The sequence below is a fragment of the Podarcis cretensis genome (assembly GCF_951804945.1).
Source record: "Podarcis cretensis genome assembly, chromosome: 10".
NCBI classification, from domain to species: Eukaryota; Metazoa; Chordata; class Lepidosauria; order Squamata; family Lacertidae; genus Podarcis; species Podarcis cretensis.
Window position 1 is genome coordinate 41,211,008 of NC_137179.1, and position 24,584 is coordinate 41,235,591.

The 24,584-nt window shown below is 40.2% G+C and overlaps 2 protein-coding genes across 3 annotated transcripts in view; one reads left to right on the forward strand and one right to left on the reverse strand.

Moving 5' to 3' along the window:
• Positions 1-16,651, reverse strand: part of METTL25 (methyltransferase like 25) — a gene marked incomplete at its 5' end in the record, with an annotated part of 49,464 nt that extends 32,813 nt beyond the window's left edge. Inside the window, 5 exons of one of the 2 annotated variants that reach the window (XM_079991833.1) lie at positions 974-1,118; positions 2,141-2,779; positions 8,968-9,074; positions 13,008-13,172; positions 16,363-16,651. In XM_079991833.1, the coding sequence (XP_079847959.1) occupies positions 974-1,118; positions 2,141-2,779; positions 8,968-9,074; positions 13,008-13,172; positions 16,363-16,651 (1,345 nt within the window). The remainder of the gene's footprint in view (positions 1-973; positions 1,119-2,140; positions 2,780-8,967; positions 9,075-13,007; positions 13,173-16,362) is intronic. The other variant, XM_079991834.1, reaches the window with a different exon arrangement.
• Positions 16,652-16,912: 261 nt separating this feature from the next.
• CCDC59 (coiled-coil domain containing 59) lies at positions 16,913-21,382 on the forward strand. The gene is made up of 4 exons (XM_079991862.1): positions 16,913-17,052; positions 18,802-19,027; positions 19,999-20,098; positions 21,047-21,382. Exons 1-4 carry the CDS (start codon positions 16,914-16,916, stop codon positions 21,206-21,208), a joined length of 627 nt encoding a protein of 208 aa, XP_079847988.1. The 5' UTR covers position 16,913; the 3' UTR covers positions 21,209-21,382.
• Positions 21,383-24,584: the final 3,202 nt, after the last annotated feature.

Genomic DNA, 24,584 nt, shown 5'->3' on the forward strand with positions numbered 1-24,584 from the left:
CATTTGTGCTTCAAGCAAGTCAACTTCTTAAACTGGCAGGCTGAAACTAACCATAGTTAAGATTACATAGCAACAGTTCTGGATCCAGATGATATGATAAGCTGCGAAAGCTTCGAAACTCCTCCCGGTCACACAGGAGGGGAAGACTGGAGATGGGGAATACATAAACTCTAAGCTCACTATGACTCATGCACACTGTGGTAAACTAATGGGTCTTGTGAACTAAACTAATGCAAACGTGTCTGAAACCTAAAGCCAAAGGTCGTTCTTTACTGTAATACTGAAGCATTATTATTTTTTTAGTAATCTGCAAGATAATTCTGGGTAAGTTTTATATTTCCTATTTCAGATCATGTTTAAGGAAAGGTATATACATATATAAAATTATTCTGTTCCCATAATGAAATTTTCTGAAACTATTTGCTCTCTAATTATACAAGTGTGCTGTTATCTACAAACCCATTAAACTTCTCTGTTTGTGCATTTACATACTTAAGGAGGTTAAACCAGTTTAAGTGGCAAGCACATTGACATCATAATCTTCCAACGCTTTCCTCCCAACTTGGCTTATGATTGTAAACAGCCACAGTATTTCCAAAGGCATAAATGCACAACCCACTGTATAATGAATCAGTGTGGTGTTATGGGTACACTGCTAACGGCAAAATCTGATACAAACGTTATGTGGATGGAAATATAATGATGAACAAAAACACATATTTTTAAGTGAAGCCAAGTAAAAACAGCTGTCTTTATAACCACATTAAAGCATTCTGTATTAATAAGCCTATGACCAAATATTACAAATATAAAAGAGAGTGGCAAAACAGGAAAGCCACAGGGCCTGCAGAAGTAAGTCTTCCACAAGTCATAATGAAAAGCAGTAAGAAATGAGTCAATAAAAGAAACCAAAGACATTCTTAATTAAACAGTTTTTTTAAAAAAGGACTCAGGTAGAAAAGGCTTGCTGTACCTTCCTGAGTTTCATGCTCCTCTGACAGAAGATGGTAACAGCAGCCGACACTGCAAACTGCCTTGATTTCAGGTTTAGCAGTAAAAAGTCGCAGGGTACTCGGAGCAAGATCACCACAGGTATGTAGACCCACCATTACACAGTCCTGGAACAGAATAGAAATAATACACGTTCAGAATTGAGCTCACCATTAGTGAATTGTCATACACTGCAAATCTTTAAGCCCACAACGTATGTGACGAGGCAAAGATCATTTGCATTATTCCTCCAGCTCTCTCCTACCTATAGGTGGAATAGAATGGAGAAATTAAGGCCTCTTGGATTTATTAAGGTCTCTTGGGAAGAAGTTTCCACACTGAATATATTTACACCCAGGCAGTATGCTGTAAAAAGCAGCCACTTAGCTCTCAGGAGGTCGGGTGAGCTCCAGCACACCAGCCCCCTGTCTGCCACTATTCTTGACGTGAAATATTTCAAGCTTCAAAATTAATAAAATGAGTTAATAAAGTGAGATGATAATCCAGGGACATTGTAAAATTAGCCAAAAAAAATTTAAATAGAGGGAATTTTTAGCCAAAGTATGTTCCTGAAGTTTAAGGAAAGTGACTTTATAGAGGCTATATGAACATGTTTAGATATAGGGAACAACGGATCAAGGAAATGTGAATGGCAAGGAACTTCCATTTATGAACCAAACCTCCACTTAGCTAAGCCTGTACTTATGAAACATTTAGTGTGGCACTTCTAAATAATAGCAATGGTGTCGTTATAAAACGGATCCCATGCTCTATTTCCTCTGTGCTGTTAAAAAAAATGTTATAAAGATGGAGCAGAAAATATTTTAAAAATGAGGTTAAGTAGCCCAGAGTTCTACTTCACAATTTGCCTTACAGTGATGACCAGACCAGGAATTCTACGTAGGAGGGAACATAGGAGGGAAAGACCACTCCTATTCCAGTTGACTTGGTAAAAGGAACTTTCTTTCTTTATTAATAACCAGCTGAGAGGCTAGTAGCATACGTCTCCACATTGGCCACAGTGGATAGACTTTGCTCTGTGGCACCAGCAAGGAAACACAGTCTGCTTGTCTCTTAGCAGGACTGTAAAAGTAATAGCAGAATGGGTTTATTCACAAGCAACCTGGATTATAACAACAAGCAAAATAACCTCCAGATCTTCAACAATGTCTCGCAGCTCCGTTTCTGCAGTGACGTATGATGTTAATGGAGAATATACGTTGGCTTCTTTTGACCGGCTTGCTTTCTCTTTAAGGGAAGCCATCTTCCTTCGTTCTTTCTCCTCTTCACAGAGCTCCCTACAATTACTTCTGGTTGAGCAGTCAGTTTCCACAGCGTCAGCAGGCAGAATACTTAGGAATACATTTTCCGGAATGTTGCTCTCTTCGGGCTGCAGCTGAGCCCCCGAGTGAAGTTCATACTGTTTGTTAGTAATACACTTATCAGAGTCTGTGAAAACATCAGCTGTTTCAAAAAGAATGGAATCTGGAGCAGCCACCTGGGCCTGACTTTGAAGACTGTTATTAGTACTTAAGAGCTTTTCACTGATATTTGCTTTGCATTTCCCTTTATCTTGCTGTGGCCTTTCATTTGCCTCTTCCAACACTTGCTCTTTGACATTTGCTCTTCCCCGTCTTTGATAGGCTTTCCAGTGTTTCTTCAATTTCCTGTTCCTTTCATTAGCTCCGTGGGTGTTTGTGTTTGAGGAATCAATTCCGTAAACCTTCAGATTATACTGCAATGACAAGAAGGAGCTCAGGTAGCCTTTTCCAGATCCCAGGTCAATAACCTAGAACACAGATAACAAAAATAACTTTTTAAAAGTAGCAGATACTCATATTTGCAGGCAGCAACTATAAACCATAAAATTAATGGGGGGGGGAGGAGTGTAGGTCCTGTGATTTAAATAGTCCTGTTAGCGTTTATATCTCCCTCGAGGTTAGCACAAGGTAAAACTATACTACCTGATAATGTCAAAATGCAGTAATTTAAAATTCAAATGTCCTAGACTCGGAAACAGGTCTTTAAGAATTCGTATTTGGTCTGCAAATTTCTCCCCCAAAAGGGTAATTTACTAGGACCTTAGGAATGACAAAGAGAAGATCTTGAGCTCAGGTGCTCCCTCCCTAAACCTCTTCAATTTCAGGAGAAGTGGGTGTATGCATTGGGGGGAAACATTACGTTCAAGCACAGTATGATGTTTAATAACAGCATTTCAATATCATATTTCAGTTGTTCCAACTGGTGTGTGTGTGTGTGTGAGAGAGAGATCTCAGAAACCTTTAGAGAACAGAACTAGAACTCAGGCCCAGTATCGAAGCTGGTGAGCTGAGGCTAAGAGAGCAGTGGCTTGCCCAAGACCCTCTAGTGAACTCACAGCTAAGGTTAGGTTGTATACATATTCTTCCCTTCTTACACCAGCTCTCTTGTCCTGGCTGGTTCATTCATTCACCTATCCTCAGAATGAATGGAGAACAAATCCTGGTCCCAAGTTAGGTTAGATTCTGGGAGGAAAATATCACTTGAATGAGCCCAGAGGAATTCATTTTGAGCTTTTCGTCTCCATGAAAGAGCTGCTACCAGACTTCCAGGAAGTGGATTTCCCCAGGCTCATTCCTGCTATTATTGAGAAGTGTGTGCTTATAATCTGCTTTTATCGTATACTTCTACCATACCTTGTTGACATTAGAAAACACGGTCAATTAAAGTAACTTTCACTCTGCTAAATAAGTTCTTATTTGAATTAATGTTCAGTTTAGCTTTCATTAAGAATATACAAAAAGTCACATGGACAGGTAAAGAGCCTCCAATTATTAATTTTAAAATGAATATCCCATTCTTTTTATGGAAGTGCTTTTGAATCCAAAAAAAGCTCTCCATCAAATATGAAGATCAAACTTAAAATTTTGTCTCAGACTATAGAAAGAACGGTTACCAATATTACAAAATGCAAGTATTTGAAATGGACAGAACTTACAAAGGGGGGAACTGATTGATGCTTCCATATACAAAAATACATCTCATACATCTTTCATTTTATATAGACAAAGGTCTGAGAGAAGAGGGAACATTCTCTCTTTCCTTCTCAAGCATGTGAAATCTACACCAAATATTCTCATCTACAACTATGACAAAAGGAATTTATGAAATGATTTCCCAACAACTGGTGAAAACGTAACACTCGATATTAATGTAATTTACAATCTCTTTGATCCTTCAACACCTTTGCTGTGGTTTCGATATGCAGTTCAACCTTTCTTTAACAGGAACTTGAGGCTTAGGCTGAAAACAATAATGGATTGTCCTTTACTGACCTCTAGTGTCTGTTAAATTGCCAGTGCTACCTCAGCAAGCCATTTCTACTCAACTTTTTAATCAAGGAAATCACATATGTACGTCAACACTATACATTTTTAATGAACATTTGTGTTCCCTTTGAAAAGTGCAATGAAAGTTATGCTAAGCACATTGAAATAAAGCACACTGGAAAAAGCTAATCCCCACTGAAATACCACTGACTCAACTTGGAAAGGCAATGCCAAGAATAAACTATTAAAAGTTAAAGTTCCAAGACATAATGAAATCTTTATTGGGTTAAATACTATGTCCAAATACAGTCCTTGTAAGCAACAAGGCAAAAACTTTAATGCAACAAGGCAAAACATTTTAATAGCAAGTCAGAAGTAATGCTTCAGCCCAAAAGCTGGCTGCATGTGTACTATTCAACAGATATTAAAAGGACCAAACTTAAAAAGCTTTATCAAGGGCTATGTTCTATTCTAATGGTTTTTCATGCTATTATAGTTTATATTTGTTTTGTTTTTATCTCATTATAAGCTACAAAATTCCCTGCAACTTAGTTGGCAAGGGAAATATTTTAGAAGTGAATTATTTTTTAAAATTACATAAGCTGGGTTTACATAGCATGTGAGACAGGGAATGCAATTAAGCTGGCAGCTGGGATAGGCCTTTCCCCCCCCCCCCAGTGGGCCCCTCACTGTTGGCCTTGGGGCTGAGCCTGGCGAATGGACTCTATCCCCCTAGTCTGTTCTCTGGATCTTTAGCCTTTTGCCATGTATCAGTGGTACATTTCGGTCTTTTCTAATTAACATTTGTTTACAGGCGGTAACCATTCTGCACACATCTGACTGATTCATGATCACCAACACATGCATCACTTTCAACCCCAGAAGAAGGTGGAATGGGGTGGTGGCGCAACGGGTTATGCCCGACCACCGATGAACACAATGGCCCAGAACACTCAAACAGGGAGTCGCCAGTATTTGAAAAGGTATAATTTATCACTGGCTTGCTTTTAAAACCTAGCAGACTATCCGCATGTTCTGGAAGTGTTGGTAAATGCCAAAGAACATTTACAAACACAAGCATATGGTATACACGATTTTGTCTTTGAAATGTACCGTAAGAAAACCAGGTTGGGGGGAAAAGTCTCTATCATTCAACAAGTTGCAGTTTCTCATTCACGAAAAAGATTGTTCCCAAACAGGAGCCAGAAAAGACAATCACTTGCCACAGCAGGACAACTGATTCTTAAAGACCCTTCAAGTCTTAACGGTTCAAGTAAGGTTCTATTTGCATAGAGCAAGGCTACTACCATTATGAGATTGCATCTTCTGCCCAAATAAGACCTAACTAGATGTTCTCCATATGTATAAGCTTTGGGAGAGATTCAATGAGCACAAGCATTTCAGCTTCCTTCCACTCCTTCCTCTTTTGCACTAGCAGATTCCTTGTGCCGGCTTCCACAGTGGACCTCCTTGGTTGAATCCGGCACTATGAGTAGAGAAGGGAACCAAAGAACTGCACTGCTGGCCCTGCCCTCAGCATCATGAATGGCTATCGCTCTGTCTCCTGGATTTCCACACCATCCACGAGAAGTTGCTTATTCAAAAGCTTTCCTGATACAAACATCAATACCAACGTAGAACTATCCAACGTACAACTAAGGTAATGGTAAAGAACCCCTGGACAGTTAAGTCCAGTCAAAGATGACTATGGGGTTGCGGTGCTCATCTCGCTTTCAGGCCAAGTTTGTCCGCAGACAGGGCAACAGGAGCTCACTCCGTCACGGTGATTTGAACCGCTGACCTTCCGATCGGCAAGTCCAAGAAGCTCAGTGGTTTAGACCCACAGCGCCACCCGCGTCCCATTAAACTATCCAGGCATCAGAGTCAGTGCCATGCATGATATTGGGGATGGGGCTAGCAACACAGTCCCACAACCTCCTTCTCCACATGGAGAACTGGGTAGGACTATTGTTGGTGGACCGTGCAATTACAAACCATACTAGCAAAACCTATTGCATTACAGGGTGCATTGCTAGTGTGGTGCATAGTCACACAATCCCCCCAACCCTGTATATCACTGGGAGCAGTGTGGGAGTAACCAGGGGATTGTGGCAACCAGGCGGCTTTGATTAACTAATGAAATGGGCTTAAAGATATCCATTTATGGGTCCTGATACTATTCTTGCCTCTTGTTTATTAGCTTGCATCTGCACTAACTAAGCCAGGAGGTCCTTTCCAAGATACTTCAAGCTACATGTAAAACAACAACTTGACTTGGTCCCAACACAATTCAATGCTATTGTAGAGAAAAGGTTTTATATTTCTTTTAGATTATGCCTCTGTGTAATATTAAATACGATTACAATGATTTTCTTCATCTAAAACAGGGATGAAGAACCTGTGGCCCTCCAGATGTTGTGAAGACTGTAATTCCATGATCTCTGAACACTGACTACGAGTGATGGGAGTTGGAAGCCAACAACATCCGGAGGACCACAGGATCCCTTTTTTTAATCTCAAGGCATCCAAAATGCAGCCATTCATAAAATAGACAATGAACTTGATTGATTGATTTATTTTTTGTAAAAACCTGTTGATTGACTTCGAAAGTAATAGTTTTCAAAATAAGTATACCACTTTGCACTTTAATTTTGCTATACAACCAACCACCATACCATCACAGTATCTTCTACCACCCATTGAACATTGCAGGTAAAAAGTTGAAACTAAGGGCAGAGACTGGAGTCTCTTAAAAAGAACCCTCTTAAAAAGATATGTACTGTTGTAAACCATGTGTTTGTGTTTTTCATAGCGCTACACTTTAATTATATTTGGCATACTTTTATGAGAAGGGCTGAAAAGAATCCAATATGAAAAATCTCTCCTAAAGTCTTGCATTTTTTCCATTAACTAAAACCATGGAGTGCTTTTATCCACTCCACACCCCATATTAATTCCAGTGTAACCAAAAGGCCATTTGGGGGTATTAGGGATTTGCAATTCTGAGCAAACAATGCAATATTACAATGCATTGATTGACTAAAACGTTTAATCATAAACAGCCTCTATTTTACAATACAATACAAATACCTTTACTGGCATTCCAAGTCTCTATTTTATATTCAGTGCAAATTGTGGAGAGTCTGGGTTACAATTAAGACTGTAAGAACAGCCTTCTGGATCAGGCCAATGGCCCATCTAATCCAGCATCCTGTTCTCACAGTGGCCAATCAGATGCCTGTGGGAAACCTGAAAGCAGGACCCAAGCACAAGAGCGCTCTCCCCTTCTGTGGTTTCCAGAAGCTGGTATTCAGAAGCATTACTGCCTCTATCTGTGAAGGGAGAGAATAGAAGTTATGGATGGTAGCCATCAAAAGCCCTCTCCTCCATGCATTTATCTAATCCTCCTCAAGCCATGTAGGCTGGTGGCCATCACTGCCTCTTGTAGGAGTGACTTCCAGAGTTTAACTATGTGCATAGCTGTCAACATTTCCCTTTTCTAAAGGGAAATTCCCTTATTCCGAATAGGATTCCTCGCAAGAAAAGGGAAAAGTTGACAGCTATGACTATGTGCTGTGTGAAAAAGTGCTTCTTCCAACATTCTGCTTCAAGGGATTGCCCACAAATTCTAGTTTTATAAAAGAGGGAGAAAAATTTTTCTCTACCCACTTTCTCCAGGCCAGGCATAATTTTATAAACTTCACCTCTTACCTGCCTATTCTCTAAACCAGGCACCCCCAAACTCGGCCCTCCAGCTGTTTTGGGACTACAACTCCCATCATCCCTAGCTAACAGGACCAGTGGTCAGGGATGATGGGAACTGTAGTCCCAAAACAGCTGGAGGGCCGAGTTTGGGGATGCCTGCTCTAAACCAAAAAGTCCCAAACACTGCATCTTGTTTTCATAGGGGAGTCTCTTCAACCCCCTGAACATTTTGGTTGCCCTTTTCTGAACCTTTTCCAACTCTGCAATTACTGCAATCAGATGTCAAACCGCACAGGCAGTTGTCTAATCTTACAATGCCATGCTATACTCACTTCAGAGCAGACGTACCTAGGGTTGCGCTGAAACAAAATACTGTAACAGAACAACGCAATAAAACCAAGTTAAAATATCAATCACAATAACCAGGAATGCCAGGAACTGGTATTGATGGTCAGGGAAATGATTGGGGAAACAGGTCCATTTTCAATTGCCATAGGAAACATCCCAGGGTCTGAGCCCGCACAGCCTATTCCTGACTTGGAAGTCCCCTGTACACCAGTGGACAGTCATGGGAGTAGCAGTATTGCCTACGGTTCTTCTGCCTGTGGGAGTGCATGTTGAGTCCAAAGTCCTTTCCCTTTAACAGTCCCCAAATATTCAACAGGCTCCTGAAAGTGCAAGAACTATACCTAAGCGTACCTGTTTTCTAGCTGGACTACTGTACTCTGTCCATGGTCCTGATGTCTAGTTTTTACATCCACATTTCTGGCTTCTGACTCTTGTTGAAGTGTTTGATCAAACCTGCAGAGAACTGAATCTAAAATCAATGGTTTCTTGATCGCATTTATTATCCCTAAGGGGCTGGAGCTAGTCCATGGGTCTTTGCTTTAAAGTCCAAAACTGGAACAAGTATGACTTTACTTTTTAAAATAAGTACACAATATGAAATCATAAGAATTCTTACCTGGTTTAGGCCGTAATACTTTGCAATGCCGTCTACTAACTCTGACATCAGCTGCACTTCATGTGACTTCTTATTGTTCATGAAGTCATCCGTTTTTATCTCTACTTCTGATCGACACAAAATGCAATTAAATTAGAAGGGTTTGATTTTTTAAAAGAAAATGCACAACCAATTATACACCAATTCTGAATAACTGATTTTACTGATTCTTATCAGTAAATAACAGTTTTGCTTAGGACCAATTCATTGTCATCAAATAAATTAGATAATTCAAAATAATAAGAACTAAAACTTGTTAATAAAAACTAATGTCAGTGACACCCCACATCGGGCCATTTTGTTGGAAATTGTTCACCATGTTGATTTGTCCCTTTTTTCAAATTATTTTTATTATAACAAGAAAGGGGAAATTTCCAATACAAACAGGAGAAAATAACAAAAAAAGCATTAAGATCCTATGCAATGAAAACCAGCAGGAGAAAACAAAACAGTTACTAAGGAATTCTCATGCAGACTTGCTAAATTAAAAATTAAAGAATGAAGAGTTAACATCATTGTTTCCCAACGATACTAGTAATCCATCTTGAGACTTGCCAAAAGGGCTGTGCTTTTAAACATGTGGAAGTATGGTCAAGAGCTGTCATCATACAGCAGATTTTATCAGCTCACAAAAAATTAATACTGACAAACAAAATTCAAAGAAGGCAGAAGCCAGCCATGTCATTTTTGTGTTCTGCTATCAAATTTTGATGTAGTCAAAAGAAAAGATTGATTAAAGTTTAGGTTTCCCATAAACGTTGGCTGGGATCCAACAAGATGCATGCAGAAAGAGGCCCCTGAATTTTCTCAAAAGCTGCTTAGGGAACGTTATCAAAGCTGGATTCAAAGGCTGCTGTTGGAAAATCCCTACACAAAATGCATGCAGAAGGATCTCCTGTTGGCACAACAGGCTTTTTCAATCCTGGTTGTTCAGCTGGAATAATTTTTGAAGGCTAGTATTACTGAAGATCTTTCATTTAAAGAAATCACATACAATAGGACAGCAAATATTATATTTGCATTAAATGCACTGCTAACCACTGCAATAACACCAAATAATTGTATGTGCATTCATCCATAGTGGCAAGGCACACTACAGTCACTTACATAATTACGTTAGTAACAGTAATACGCTGAAATGCTCCTCCTCAAGTTCATTGTTTTTTAGATTAAATGCACTTACCAGATGCTTTAAAATTAATTATTGCTCACCTAGCTGATTTCACAAAGTCTGAAAGAGCACCAAATTCCTTTTTTATAATTTTTATTAAATTTTCTGTTTTACAACTTCAAATACTCATTTTACATCCTTAAGATATCAATGACTTCCCTTCCTCTCTTTCCATGGTTCATTTTATATATCTTAAATCCCTGCATATTTTACCAAAAAGCTATACTAATCAGTTTGCCATTATTGCATTCATCAAAACTTATTTGCACTGTTGAATTTATCTTAATGCTGCCAGCGTTTTCAGCTGTACACCATTATTTTCCATATACAGTGGAACCTCTACTCATGACCACAATCCGTTCCAGAGGCCCGCCCGGAAGTCAAAACGGGTCGCTGGGAGAGGCGCTGTTGAGCGCAGGCGGTGATTGCCCACTTCTGCGCATGCACAAATGGCAGCAAACCCACCAGTTACTTCCCAGTTTGCTGCAGACGTTGGGCGAAATGACGCGAGTGAAAGGGGACGCAAGAAGAGGTTTGACTGTATTCAGTAAACTTTTTCCAATCTTCTTTAAACTTATGTTCTTCTTGTTCTCTTATTCTATACGTTAAGTCTGCAAGCTGTGCATATTCTGTCAACTTGAGTTGCCACTCTTCTTTGGTTGGGACCTCTAAAGAGCACTGAACTTTTGATCGGAAAGCAGCCAATAATGTTATGTCTGTAAGGTGAAATAGTAACACCAAATATCATGCTCAAATATGAGTTCCTTCAGTACAAGGAAATCCTGACTCCTAATTTAAAATACAAATAATGGATACTTGAAGGAAACAGTTTAAAGATGCTTTGGTAGCAGAAGCCTCTCAAAGGCTTAAGCACTCCATAGCACCATTCATGTTTCATGAGGCCAATGCTCTTCTGAGATATACAAACAGCTGCAATTTAATTTTAAGAGGGAAAAAGACACTTTTGTAAATGTAATGCTAGAAGTGGGTAGCATGTTTCCAAGTTATTTTGGTTATTTCTGAAGCAGACTGTGTAGCTCTTCAAAGCAGTATCTCTGACATATTTTTCTTTTTATGTTGATAAGGAAAATCATAAAAACCAGATGAAAGAATTTCGAGAACAATATGTTTGAATGTTATAACATTCCTCTCTTTGTGCACATTTCTTTGTCGAAAAATGCAATTTGTTCAAGAACATTTCTCAACAGTTAACAGATGTGCCTCTTTTCTGAAATACAGAAATGAATCTAGGAATGTCTGGAAAACATTCTACATTTAAAGGTCCCAGTGATCATACAAAAAGACCATATTACAACCCTGAAGTTGGTTATTTGGCCTCACCAGGTGACTGCCAAGCAATTCCATTCAACTTAATAGATTTCTTTTAATGTTGTTAAATACAAGGAACTTATTCTGGATTCAGTTTTGTTCTGTTGTTACGGTTTCAGATTATTTTACAATTATGTGCCCCATTTATAATGGTTGTGAGTTTCGTATCTACTATGCAAGTTTTAGCACATCGAGATAGGAAGAAAGTCAGCAGTTGTAAAACATAAAGCAAGGTAAAGTGGTCCCAATTGCCAAGTGGCAGCTAAAATTTGAGTGTGAAGTTGAAAACGAGGGACCTAGACGTAAGAAGCACTAAATGTGATATTACTATGGCTGCCCTCCTGGACCATGTGACTAACTATGCTGGCTCAGTGTGACTATGATTTCTTTCATTTTTTTGGGCAGTAGCTCCCAGTTTTAAAACTTAAGTTTTGAAACTTACAGGATTTCCAAAAGCCATTTGATATGTGAAATTCAGAGAGAACTCTTCAGAGAAAAGAAAAAAGATGTTCTGATGGGAATATATAAGAAATCACACACAGCCAAGCGTATGACTAATAAACAAAAATTTGAACACTATTGTTGCAAAAAAAGAAAAGAAAAAAAGTAGGATGCCCCAGTAATGATGTTTGAAGAGATGACTAGGATTGCATTTGTATGCACTTACCTTCCTTATCAACGTGTGTGTGTGTGTGTGTGTGTGTGTAAACTTAGTTATGTTGAATCTGGGTGGAGAAAAATCAATGATTTTTAAAACAAAACAAAAAATCGGATATATATTTTAAAAAAATGCTTTTGGAGGAAAAATCTTTCTATTTAAGTTACATTATAGTCCAAAGGCTATTCATCGGGAAATAAGGATTTGTTTTTAATTATGTAGCATGAGGCTTTATATGCAATGTAAATTTTTTATATAACTGTAAAAACTACTCTGAAAATTTATTATTTCAAAAATGAAACCTTCATCTGGTTGTAAATATTAAGATTATATCCGCAAGAATGAGCCTTTCTGTAAAAAAATAATTTAAATCAAGTCGTAATGACTAGTGATTTCATTCATGATTTCGATCATGATTTCAATCAAATCCACCCTGTGGTGAATCAAGTGCTTTTGCCTCTTTATTAACTTGCCTTTGGATCACCTCGTGTGTTGTGTTGTGTGTACTCCCTACTCGTTCCTCCTCCACCAAACCAGATGCTTGTCCCTTCTCTCCAACTTTGGAAGATGTTCTCCCTTCATCAAGCCTCCTAAACGCGCCAGAATAAGTTTCTAACAGAACTTTAGCCCAGCTCTACCTGGGAGAAAGCCTAGCCTCACATAACACAGTGGGACAGCGAGTAGACATATATATAGGATTGTGCTACATGTAAGTTTTAAAGATTTCTGAATTGCTTAGAAAAGGAATCCAGAATGTCATAACGCATGTAAACAAGAACAGGTGAATAGGAAGGAGAAAGCTTTAAGGAAATATAAAAAATAGATTCCAAGATTATAACTTACCTGACCTTGGCTGCTGTGTCCTTTCTAGTGCTTCTAGCATCTGTTCTAAGGAGATACACACCCCTAGGTTTGGCATGGAGTAATATTTAGCAGCAAGAGCAAAAGCCTGCACGTTGATCAGCCTCTGAGAATTTTCACAGAAAATGTTGTAAAACTCACAGCTATCTGTAAAAAAAGAAGTAAATACAATTAATTTTGTAATTACCGTATTTTTTGCTCTATAAGACACACTTTTTCCCTCCTAAAGAGTAAGGGGAAATGTGTGTGCGTCTTATGGAGCGAATGCAGGCTGCGCAGCTATCCCAGAAGCCAGAACAGAAAGAGGGATCGCTGCTTTTGCTGCACAGCGATCCCTCTTGCTGTTCTGGCTTCTGGGATTCAGAATATTTTTTTTCTTGTTTTCCTTCTCCAAACACTAGGTGCGTCTTGTGGTCTGGTGCATCTTATAGAGCGAAAAATACAGTAACTGCAGAGGGATAACTCCTTTACTCCAAATCTTAATGCAACCCAACAAAAACTGGATACCCACAAATAAATATTGTCACCTCACCTTTCGCACATCACACTATGGATTCTGATAACTGGAGACAAGAGTCACATCGAGACTCCTAGAAAATATATATATATATATATATATATATATATATATATATATGGCATAAGCCTAACTAGCCATTATGTAACCTTAACACATAAAATGTCCTTTTGCGATGAAAATGCATATATATTTGTTTCTGCCTTTTGGGGGGGTAGCGGGTTAAAAACCAGCTAGATCCAGTTCACACTGAGTTAATCTGTAGTTTCAATTTACAGTTATGGCAGGAGCTCCTACAATACCAGCTGGAACAAAACAGAAATCAACAGTGTCAATAAACTGTTAAGGATTGCTGATTTCTAGTCTTTTCGAGGTCAGCATCTTGTTCCTTTCCTTTTGCAAGCGAAATTTTGAAAACTGAAGAGCGGGCGGGCGGGGGGATATGGGAGTGGGCAATCTCTGCTCAAAAACAAAAGGAGACTTCTTTCACCCATGGCAGAAATGTTCAGCAGCTTGGAGGGAAAGTAAAAATAATCTGCATTTATTTATGGCAGTTCTATCCAGCTCATCCTTTAGAAACCTCAGAATGGCTTAAATGAGATTTTCAAGTACTGTACTTTCATTTTAAAAGTACCTAAAATATATAAGCACGGTACAGACTTTAAATAATAAAACAGTGCCTGCCAACAAGCTCAGAAATAGGTCTGGTGCAAAAGAAAAAAAAATATGAATGGGCAGGGGGAGAGGAAAAGAAGCTCCTGGGAGAGGAGCCAAATGGCAGTTGGTCCTGGCACTAACCAGATGTGCATATAATATGACTTCACACCCATTTTTTTTGTTTGGAAATACACAAAGCTGGCTTCTCCCACTTGAGAACTTTCTGTCTTCAGGTAAAGCAGCTTATGGTGCTGCCACAAGAGAGAGTAAGTGGCTAAAGTTGACGTTTCTCCACCTACCGCTATCTGAGAAAACGAGTATAAGATTTATCTAAATTTATAATCTGTCAGAATTAGGATGGACCGCACAATGCTAAAGCAGTAGTAGCACACTAAATAGCACATGCTGAGGAAAATGCCAATGTCTGGCTGTCAAATCAGTTATCTAGGAACCCAATACTACTTTATCTGCAGCCGGATATCAAAATTTTTATACACTGTAAATCTATATGCATGCTCAGGAAGGAGTTTAGTAGTCATTGACTGAATGGAAGGTTGCATGGGAACTCTTGAGTTCTATTAATGGAAATAAAGTAGAGATATAAATGTCATAAAATAATTTAATCTCCTCTGGACGCAAGAAATATGTGATTACTCTGCAAATTTGATTCCATTAGTTTAAGACTGCAAATCAGAATCCAGAATTTCTTTCCTGCCCTAAGTAAAATGTAGCATAGCAAAGCTAGGATTACTGGCAACTACTGCAATTGTGAAAGATCACCAGTTTTATCAAGAAATATCTGGGTACATTTTACATGTCATGGCTCCACTGCTTACAGCTTACCATGCCCCAACACTATGCTTTTTTAGATAATTGGTTAAAACAATGTTTCCAATACTAATATTATTGTTCTGGTTAACTTCCCCCTCCCAATACTGTTCCCTTTGTGGTTATGTTTTATTATGTTGTTATGTTGTTTAAAATGTTACCATTGAAAAAAAACATTTAAAAATATTATTTCAAATAGTTAATTTCAATTATAATAAATACATATGTTATATAGTCTCACAGGGGTTCCCAAACTGTGATCTGAGAGCTTTACTCAAGGGGTTTGCAGCATCTCTGTGGATTTGTGGTTGAAGATGAGAAAAATCAACATTCATATTGATTTTTAAACTGTATCTTTAACTGATTTTTAAACTGTATCTTTACTGCTTCTTTTATATTGATTTTTAATTGTGTTCTACGGAATTCAAACTGTAACACAATAAAAATGCAAGAAACAAAAGAAGCAATAAATATACCATTTAAAAATTATGCAGCATCTGCCACATTATACAAATGGGTAGAAAACTATTAAGTGGTGTGACAAGACGATACTGTAGTGTTGCCTTATGTCCTCTTTTCCCCCATATGTCCTCTCTTTCCAGGACACGTCCTCCTTTTCATGGGTATATAAAATGAGAGCCATCATAGCAATCCACGGTTGGAAGCATAAGTCGGCAAATGTGTCCGCTTCTTTGGTCTTCAGACTATGGCAACCCTACAACTTAAAGTTGTCCACTGCGGTGGGGAGTTTGGGAAGCAATGTGCCTAAATAAATTCAAATGTCTCATTGCAAGCAATGCCATTCATTGCACAAATATATCATGTACTAAACACTGCAAACCTGGGAGTAAGTGTTCCGGTTTTCAAACGTGCTCTGTTTTGAGTGCTACACTTCTGTTTTGAGTGTTATGCCAAGGTCTGTCTGTTTTTGCTATTTATATTGCGTTTTTGTGGCTTTTTGGTTTTGTTTCTGGGACTGTGTGGAACCCAGTTCACCTACTGACAGATTGATTGTGTGACTGCAGTACATTGTTTATTGCTTTCATTTTATGGATCAATGGTCTCGTTAGATAGTAAAATTCAAGTTAAGGGGTTGTTTTTAAAAGTCTGGAACAGATTAAACAATTTTGCATTACTTTCTATGGGAAAGCAACTGCGCCTCGGTTTTGGAACGCTTTGGATTTGGAACGGACTTCCGGAAAGGACTAAGTTTGAGAACCAAGGTACCACTGCAATAAAATAATGGCAAACGCTTTTGTTAATAGCCAGTGGAGACCCCCCCCCCCCGGCCACGTGCGCTGCGGGCCGCCTTCTAAGCGGAGTGGAGGCGCTTACCGGCGGCCTCCTCCAGGGGGCGCTGCAGAGGCGGCTCCTCCAGGAGCTGCTGAAGCCTCTCTCCGCTCAGCGCTTCCAGCACCGCCTCCGGGGGAAGCGCCACCATCTTCTCCCACAGGCCGCGAGTGTAGAAGTCCACCGTGTGGGCCCGGCACAGCGAAAGCATCCGTCCCAGGAACCGCGCCACCGCCCGCAGCCGCGCCACCACCGTCTCCGCCGGCAGCTCCGGGGGAAGAGGGCGGTTCGGCCCGGGGACCGGCGCGGAAGCCTCGCGGACGCGCCGCGACATCGCCGGCGGGGGAACGGATAGAACCGAGCTGCTCAGGCGTAAAAGGAAGGGCTCGGCGCTCTATTGGGAGAGCCTGTCCGTCTCCAAGGACGCCCGTTCGCTTTCGCCTACCCTGCCCAGGCTAAGCGAATCGAGCACCGATAGAAAGGCCCGCGATTTCTCTTCATCAGGGATAAGGCGGCGACTCCCGCGGCCGAAGTGAAGCGGGTCGCCGGTTGGATTACGTCATCGGCACGCGACGAAGCCGAGCGGAAATTGGCAGATGGCGCCTGTAGCGAGGAAGAGAGAGGCGCCGGGCGCCGAGAAAAATGCTGGGGCGGAGAAGAAGTCGCAGGTTCGCCCTGCTCGGAAACGGCAGTGGAGGAAAGACCCGCGTCTGGTGCGAGGGAGCGTCCGGGAGGGTAAGGGCAGCCAGGAAGGAGCTGAAGGCGGGGGGCGGTCGTTCCTCCTATACTGGCCCCCTTCCGTTGCCTTTAAACTTTAATTTATAAACACTGGGCGATAACCAGCTAAGTCGTACTCTGAATAGACCCATTGGAATCAATGGTGCACTTTGAATTATTATTATTATTATTATTATTATTATTATTTCTACCCCGCCCATCTGGCTGGGTTTCCCCAGCCACTCTGGGCGGCTGCCAACAGAATATTAAAAACACAATAAAACCTCAAATATTAAAAAACGTCCCTAAACAGGGCTGCCTTCAGATGTCTTCTAAAAGTCAGAAGAATGTGGCTATGTTTGGATATCCATTTCGGTCAGGGTTTAGGCCCGGCTTTGGCGCAGAAGCTGCTTTGGTTGCCATGCATTTGGTTGTCACGAGAGGCAGGAAAATGCGTCCTTGTTCGTTCTCCTCGATCTCCCTTGGCAGCTTTCGATACCATTGACTGTGATATCATTCTGGCTGTCTTGAGTTAGGGGTGTGTGGTACTTCTGGAACTACTGCTGTTGCCTGAGACTTAAGTGGCTTCGGTGGCGCAGAGTGCCTTCCCTCAGCTTCTGCTGGTGGCCCATCCCGGACAAGGAGAGCCTCACTACTGCTGTCTATGCTCTGGTATCCTCTAGCTTAGACTCTTGCAACACGTTCTACATAGGGCTGCCGCTGAAAACAGTTCAGAAACTTCCACTGGTGCAAAGTTTGGCGTCCGGGTTGCTTACTGGCGCTAGACAGTTTAAGCATATTACAACCATTCCTGGCCTGACTGCCCTGACTGCAGATTTGTTTCTGGGCCCAATTCAAAGTGCAGGTCTTGACCTATAAAGCCTTAAACTGCCCAGGGCTGTAATGATCTCAAGCACTGCCTTTCCCCATATGAACCGGTCCAGACCCTGCAAACATCTTTGTGTGCCTTCTCCACAAGAGGTCTGGAAGGTGACAATACCAACTGGGCCTTTTCTACAGTGGCTCTCCATTTGTGGAGTGCTGTCCCAGGGAGCCTCACTTGGTGTGTTCATTATGTATCTTTAGGTGCCAGGCAAAAACGTTTTTGTATAACCAGGCCTTGGGCTAATTAATATTCTGTTGTCTTTAAAATGGGTTTGTGTGAACCACCCTGCAATCTTTGGATGAAGGATGGTATACAAATTTAATAAATAATAATAAGATTAACGACAAAATGTGACGTCCTGGCAAAACATTTTATTTAAATATTGTTCACTTAGAAGTGAGCTTTGCGGGGCTCGTAGCTTAGGCTGCAGTCCTAACCCTACTCACCTTGGAGTTCAGTTGGACTTGCTTCTGGGTAGACATGGTTAGGACCTCAGGCTTAGTAAGGGTTGCTAAGTATAAAGTTTGACCTTACCTACCTGTCCAACAAGGTTTTCCATCAGTTTGCAGAGGAAGAGACAGTGATCACATTCACACATCACAGGAACCCAGCTATGACTTAGTAAAACCATGTGAAAGCAAGGGCTCCCAGAGAGGAGTTTGCAGAAAGGGTGGAGAGCAAGGTTAAGTTCTTTTACATGAGCAAGTCAGCTTGCTCAACATTCGAGTTGACACTGTTAACTACAGTTCTTCAAGAGAAGATGGAGCATTATTTCAAAGATCATCTGGAAGAAACATTAGTAAAAGAGAGTGTTATGTTATAACATTTGTAGTTTTAATCACACTTTTTTCTTATTCCACATCTTTTTTTGGTGTCTATAGGACAGGGTTTTGCCTTTTGGAGAAAGCAAAAGATCCAACGTGACTACAAGAAATTGCTTAAAAAGGAAAGCAATGCCAATTCTCAGAAGAACATTGGGTACAAAGAAGATTACCCAGAACACCTGAAGCATCTTTACTTAGCTGAAGAGGAAATGCTTAAGAAACAACGGAAGCCTAGGAATGTTCGCCCTTCTATACCAAAAGAAGAGGAAATTGCAACCACAAAGTAAGAAACCTTTTGGGGACTGCTTTTATCCTATAACTCCTTTTTAAAGGTGAGCCTAGGTTATTCTTCTAGCAGGTGTTTTCACAGCATTTTAGTTCCATTCAGGGTAATCTTTCATTTTCCAAGCTTAGTTCAGTGAAAAAGGTAGCAACTAGCAGTGACAGCATATAAAATAGTTCAGCTATTTTAGGATTTGGGTCAAATTATAGTAAATTGTCCTAAGGGATGCGGGTGGCGCTGTGGGCTAAACCACTGTGCCACTTGGGCTTGCCGATCGAAAGGTTGGTGGTTCGAATCCCCACGACGGGGTGAGCTCCCATTGCTCGGTCCCAGCTCCTGCCAATCTAGCAGTTCAAAAGCACAAAGTGCAAGTAGATAAATTGGTACCGCTCTGGCAGGAAGGTAAACAGCATTTCCGTGCGCTGCTCTGGTTCTCCCAGAAGCGGCTTAGTCATGCTGGCCACATGTCTGCGGAAAAACTGTCTGTGGAAGCAGACAAACACTGGCTCCCTTGGCCCGTAAAGCAAGATGAGTGCCGCAACACCAGAGTCCCTGACCACGTTTGCTGAGGTTGATAGGAACTGTAAAGTACCACTTTGGCTATATAGAATAAATGTGGGGAATAAACTTACGGTACATATAAGGAAGTTACATGATTACATAATAGATCTCAAGCAGCTCAAAATAGTTAAATCAGATTTATAGGTAGATGATAATTGCTCTGAACATGATAGATGCAGAATAGCAGACAATGCTGCCTATCTGAAAGTTGGTGTTTGCAAAAGCAGTTCTGTAGGTCAGATGAGCAATAGACTCCTTTCCCCAGCACAGCCCTGTTGTTGTTGCTGCACTTTTCCAAATGGTATTGAGAGGACCATTAAAAGCACTGAATCAGAATTGCAAACTTTACACAAATAGTATAATTGCATTAATCGAAAATCAATACTCACTGGTTTGTTTGTCTAATGCAGGTGCAACATGGTTCATCGAAAATGTAAAACGAAAACCTCAAACCAGAAAGCGAAAGAAGAATATGAGAAAATAAAAGCCGAACGAGAGAAGAAAAAAGAGGTAAGTCTTAAAGTCTTAAGTTTCTCACAGAAAGTTAGCACTTTAGAGAGTGGGAAGAGGTGAGAGTTAATCAACAAGGGTTTTGTTTTATTCCCTGGCACTGATGTTGATGCTGGCAACTTCTTTTGTCTTACAGCTCATAATAATTTTATGTAACTCACTCTATATATTGTTAGAAAGGGGTCCACCAGTCTGTTTTTTTTAGAATACATTTATTAATACAAATCTTTCAAATACCGAATTATATAATTTAGTTAAAGTGGCCCCCTGCATGCTATATTTGATGATTTCATGACTTTCTTTATTTCTGTATTCCAAAATCTTACTAGTTTCAATTACATTCCGGTCATAATCATAATCTCTTATACAACAACTGCAATATTAATAGCTTCTGTTTGTGTTGAAACATTAAGTGATTTATAAAACTGTAAATGAGGAACTCAAACTATATCCTTGTTCTTCTTGTGTGGCAATTATTCTGTCCACAATGTTTCTTCCTGTCCTTGTAAGATGTTATGTCTTTCTCCCCCCTCCCCCCAATTATTGCTCACATCAGTCATGCCGAAGAGATCCACCAGTCTGATGTCTTCTCAAACAGCTGCACTGTAGTCCTAACCATGAAGAACAATTCAATAACATAAACAAATGTGCCCCCCCCCCCGCCGGTATCAGAAAGACAATGGAAAGACAGACTTGCCCTTTATCATTAGATATGTAACTGTGTTGATTACTTTTTTCCACACTAAAAACATTGGAACAAATGAAGGAGGTATCATGGACAAATATTTTTAGATATCACCATTTATTTTCCTAGCATATATACCTGTAAAAAGATATTTGCAACTTGCATTTATATATATATATATATATATATATATAAAACAATTTCTTAAAAAGTATGAAAGCCATACTTGTTTTAATTACTTGGGTATTTTTTTTTTATTTCAGGCAGCCATAAAAAGAAGAGAAGAAATAGAAAAAGCTCAAAAGCTCTACAAACAGAAGAAAATGGAAGCTTATAAAATTTTAAGTAAAAAGACAAGAAAAGGACAGCCAAATCTAAACCTACAAATGGAGTACCTCCTTCAGAAAATACAGAAAAACCCATAAACTCTTGTTTTTTAATTACCAGTGCAAACAACAATGAGCCTTTAAGATTATAAAACTTGTTATCCCTCCTCAGTATTGGAAAACCTGATATTAGAGAATTGGCTCTTGGGAAAGGGTACAAAATTATGATGAAAGTATTTTGTGGGTACCAGAATAAAATCTGTTTTCAGACTATCTGAACTTGCAAATCTGGGTATCATATTTTTCTACTAGTATTTTAAAATAAATACATGTATCTGCATTAGACTAGCAGTGGTCTAATTTTAGCTAAAATCTCTGAATTCTTGCAGTCTTGGTTTTCCCCCCATCCAGTTGTTACTTCATTTGTGTTCTTAGAATAGACATCACACTGTTTACCACAACAAACATGAGACTATTCCTGATTCAATCTCACTTAGTATATAATTGTTGAAAGTGTGATTAATGGACGGAGGCTACTGATATTTTATTTCATTAATGAATAGCTGCACTGCCGTCAAGCACTAACTCATAACGAAAAGCCTGGTTGACACGAGTTTTATTGGGAAGCAAAGCATTATGTATTGATTTTAAGATAATGAAAAGTGGTTTTGTCAATAGCAGAATCAAAGAAGATAGGTACATAAGCAGAGTCAATCCATTGAATGATTTTTCTTCTTTTGCTGTATGATGCTCTTACACAAATGTAACATCTTAATCCTGTGTATCCTCCTTCCAAGTCAGTTGTGGGCCCTGCAACACTTTGCTTGTGCAATGATAGATGACACATATGGAGATACAGGTCTCTAATGCCAAGTTTGATCACTGAAGCTCACTGTTGTCAATGCAATAAAAAGCAATATGAAGCAGCCCTTATATTGGGGAGATTAAAATACTTTTTTTAAAAAATGAAAATGGTATGTTTCTGCCTTTTTGCTTCCATTTGGCTAACACAGGCCTGGAGTGTTAAATTTCATGTGTTTTAAGTTTTACCCATGGATTGTAGGCGGGACACAACCACACACACACCTTGTAATCAGACTGTCTCGCCAGAGTGGTGCATACCCTGGTTAACTACCGCTTGGACTACTGCAATGCGCTCTATGCGGGGTTACCTTTGAAGGTGACCCAGAAACTACAATTAATCCAGAATGTGGCAGCTAGACTGGTGACTGGGAGTGGCCACATAATACCGGTCCTGAAAGACCTACATTGGCTCCCAGTACGTTTCTGAGCACAATTCAAAGTGTTGGTGTGGACCTTTAAAGCCCTAAGCGGCCTCGGCCCTGAATACCTGAAGGAGCATCTCCACCCCCAGCGTTCAGCCCAGACACTGAAGTCCAGCGCTGAGGGCCTTCTGGTTGCTCCCTCTCTGTGAGAAATGAGGTTACAGGGAACCAGGCAGAGGGCCTTTTCTGTGGTGGCGCCCGCCCTGTGGAACGCCCTCCCGTAAGGTGTCAAAGAAATAACTGACATTTAGAAGACATCTGAAGGCAGCTCTGTTTAGGGAAGCTTTTAATGTTTGATGTTTTATTGTGTTTTTAATATTCTGTGGAAGCCGCCCAGAGTGGCTGGAGAGGCCCAGCCAGATGGGCAGGGTATAAGTATTAATAATAATAATAGTGCTTTTTTTCTGGGGGTATGCAGGAGTACGCATACTCCGAAACACTTTGTTAATCTTTGTACTTTTGTCCATTTACTGTATTTATTTTTCCCTATTTGATCTATAAAATGGTGATTTTCTTGAGTCAAAATGAGAGTACCTCTAAACATTTTTTTTAGAAAAAAGCACTGATATATAAAATAATAACAACAACATTATTATTATTACAAGGCTTGTATGGTGAAAAGGAGGAGAAGTGAGCTGGGGATTTGCCTCTGTGCCTTGCTGTATGTAGAGGATATATGCTTAAAACTTGAATGAACTGATACATTGTGTTTCTCTTGCATCCGTTGTTGGTCAACTGTGAAATTAATTGTATGATAATTTGTATGACCCCTAATGGCAGATTTATCCGATACAGTAATAGTAATTCTAGCTATGAATATAGGTTTTTAAATACCATTTGAGTGGTGTGTTAGGTGTACCGTGTTGCAAAATTCACACAGCCTTCCTTTAGAATTGTAGAGTTGGAACGAATCCCAAGGGTCATTTAATTCAACCTCTGCAACATGGGTACAGCCAGGGGAGCAGCTGCCCCCCACCAACTAAACAAATAAAACTACCTAACTGACCAATCGAGTCGCAGATAACTTGGTTCTGCCCACCCCCAACAAAAGTCCCACCTGCCCTAACATAACTCCTGGCTATGCCCATGCCCTGCACTGCAGGAATCCTGCCCATAGCCATCCCTGGATGAGCTCAAACCACCAATCTTCTGACTAACAGGCAGACTCACTGACCCCTTGTACCACTGGGGGCTAAGGGAAAGTTACTTTTTCAAAAGTTTATATTAGGAAAAATTGCATACTAAAATGCATCAGGACTTTTTTTAAAAAGTGAAACAGGAAAAATGAGAAATGGAGAAAGAGAAATTCCCAGATTTGTCCATCCCTAGCTGCAAAAAGGGACGTGGGTGGTGCTGTGGGTTAAACCACAGAGCCTAGGACTTGCCGATCAGAAAGTCGGTGGTTCAAATCCCCACGACGGGGTGAGCTCCCGTTGCTCGGTTCCTGCTCCTGCCAACCTAGCAGTTCGAAAGCACCTCAAAGTGCAAGTAGATAAATAGATACCGCTCTGGCAGGAAGGTAAACGGCATTTCTGTGCTTGTTTGGTTTGCCAGAAGCAACGTAGTCTTGTTGGCCACATGACCCAGAAGCTGTATGCTGGCTCCCTGGGCCAATAAAGCGAGATGAGCACCGCAACCCCAGAGTTGGCCACAACTGGACCAAATGGTCAGGGGTCCCTTTACCTTTACCTAGCTGCAACAAGCAACTATTTACTAATTTATTTAAATAGATTTTCACAGTTACAATAGCTCCTTGCAAAGATTGTCTACTGCAATAAAACTTTAAAATGTGCCTGTCCTGTTTTAGGGAGGAAGTGAGACTATTTCAGCTTGCTTGTTCCTGCTTTAAATGCAGCATAATTGCTTTTCAGAAGCTTTTGGTTTTTCTCCCTTATTGAAACCCCACTGGGTGGCGGCATGGAGCTGAAATTCAGCATCAAGAATACATGGGTGCATGATCGCTCAATAGAACAGATAAAATCATAGTTAAAAAGATCTGGTGCTATTTGAAGACCTGGTGTGATTTCAAGAGCTTACAATCTTAGGGGAAAGAAATACATTTTTAAAGCATTGCTCAGGAAAGCATTTATCAATCAGAAATTTCAGTTTTAGGTCCTTGAGGCAGCAATCCTGTACACAGTTGCCCAGGCATAAATCCCGTTGAACTCAGTAGGACTAAACATCTGAGT

What these genes read in the sequence shown, in the direction of transcription:
- CCDC59 (XM_079991862.1), top strand. Translation starts at nt 16,914, where the DNA reads ATGGCGCCTGTAGCGAGGAAGAGAGAGGCGCCGGGCGCCGAGAAAAAT. An exon ending in GAGGAAATTGCAACCACAAA is followed by an intron (nt 19,028 to 19,998) that starts GTAAGAAACCTT and finishes TGTCTAATGCAG; the next exon opens with GTGCAACATGGTTCATCGAA. An exon ending in AACGAGAGAAGAAAAAAGAG is followed by an intron (nt 20,099 to 21,046) that starts GTAAGTCTTAAA and finishes TTTTTATTTCAG; the next exon opens with GCAGCCATAAAAAGAAGAGA.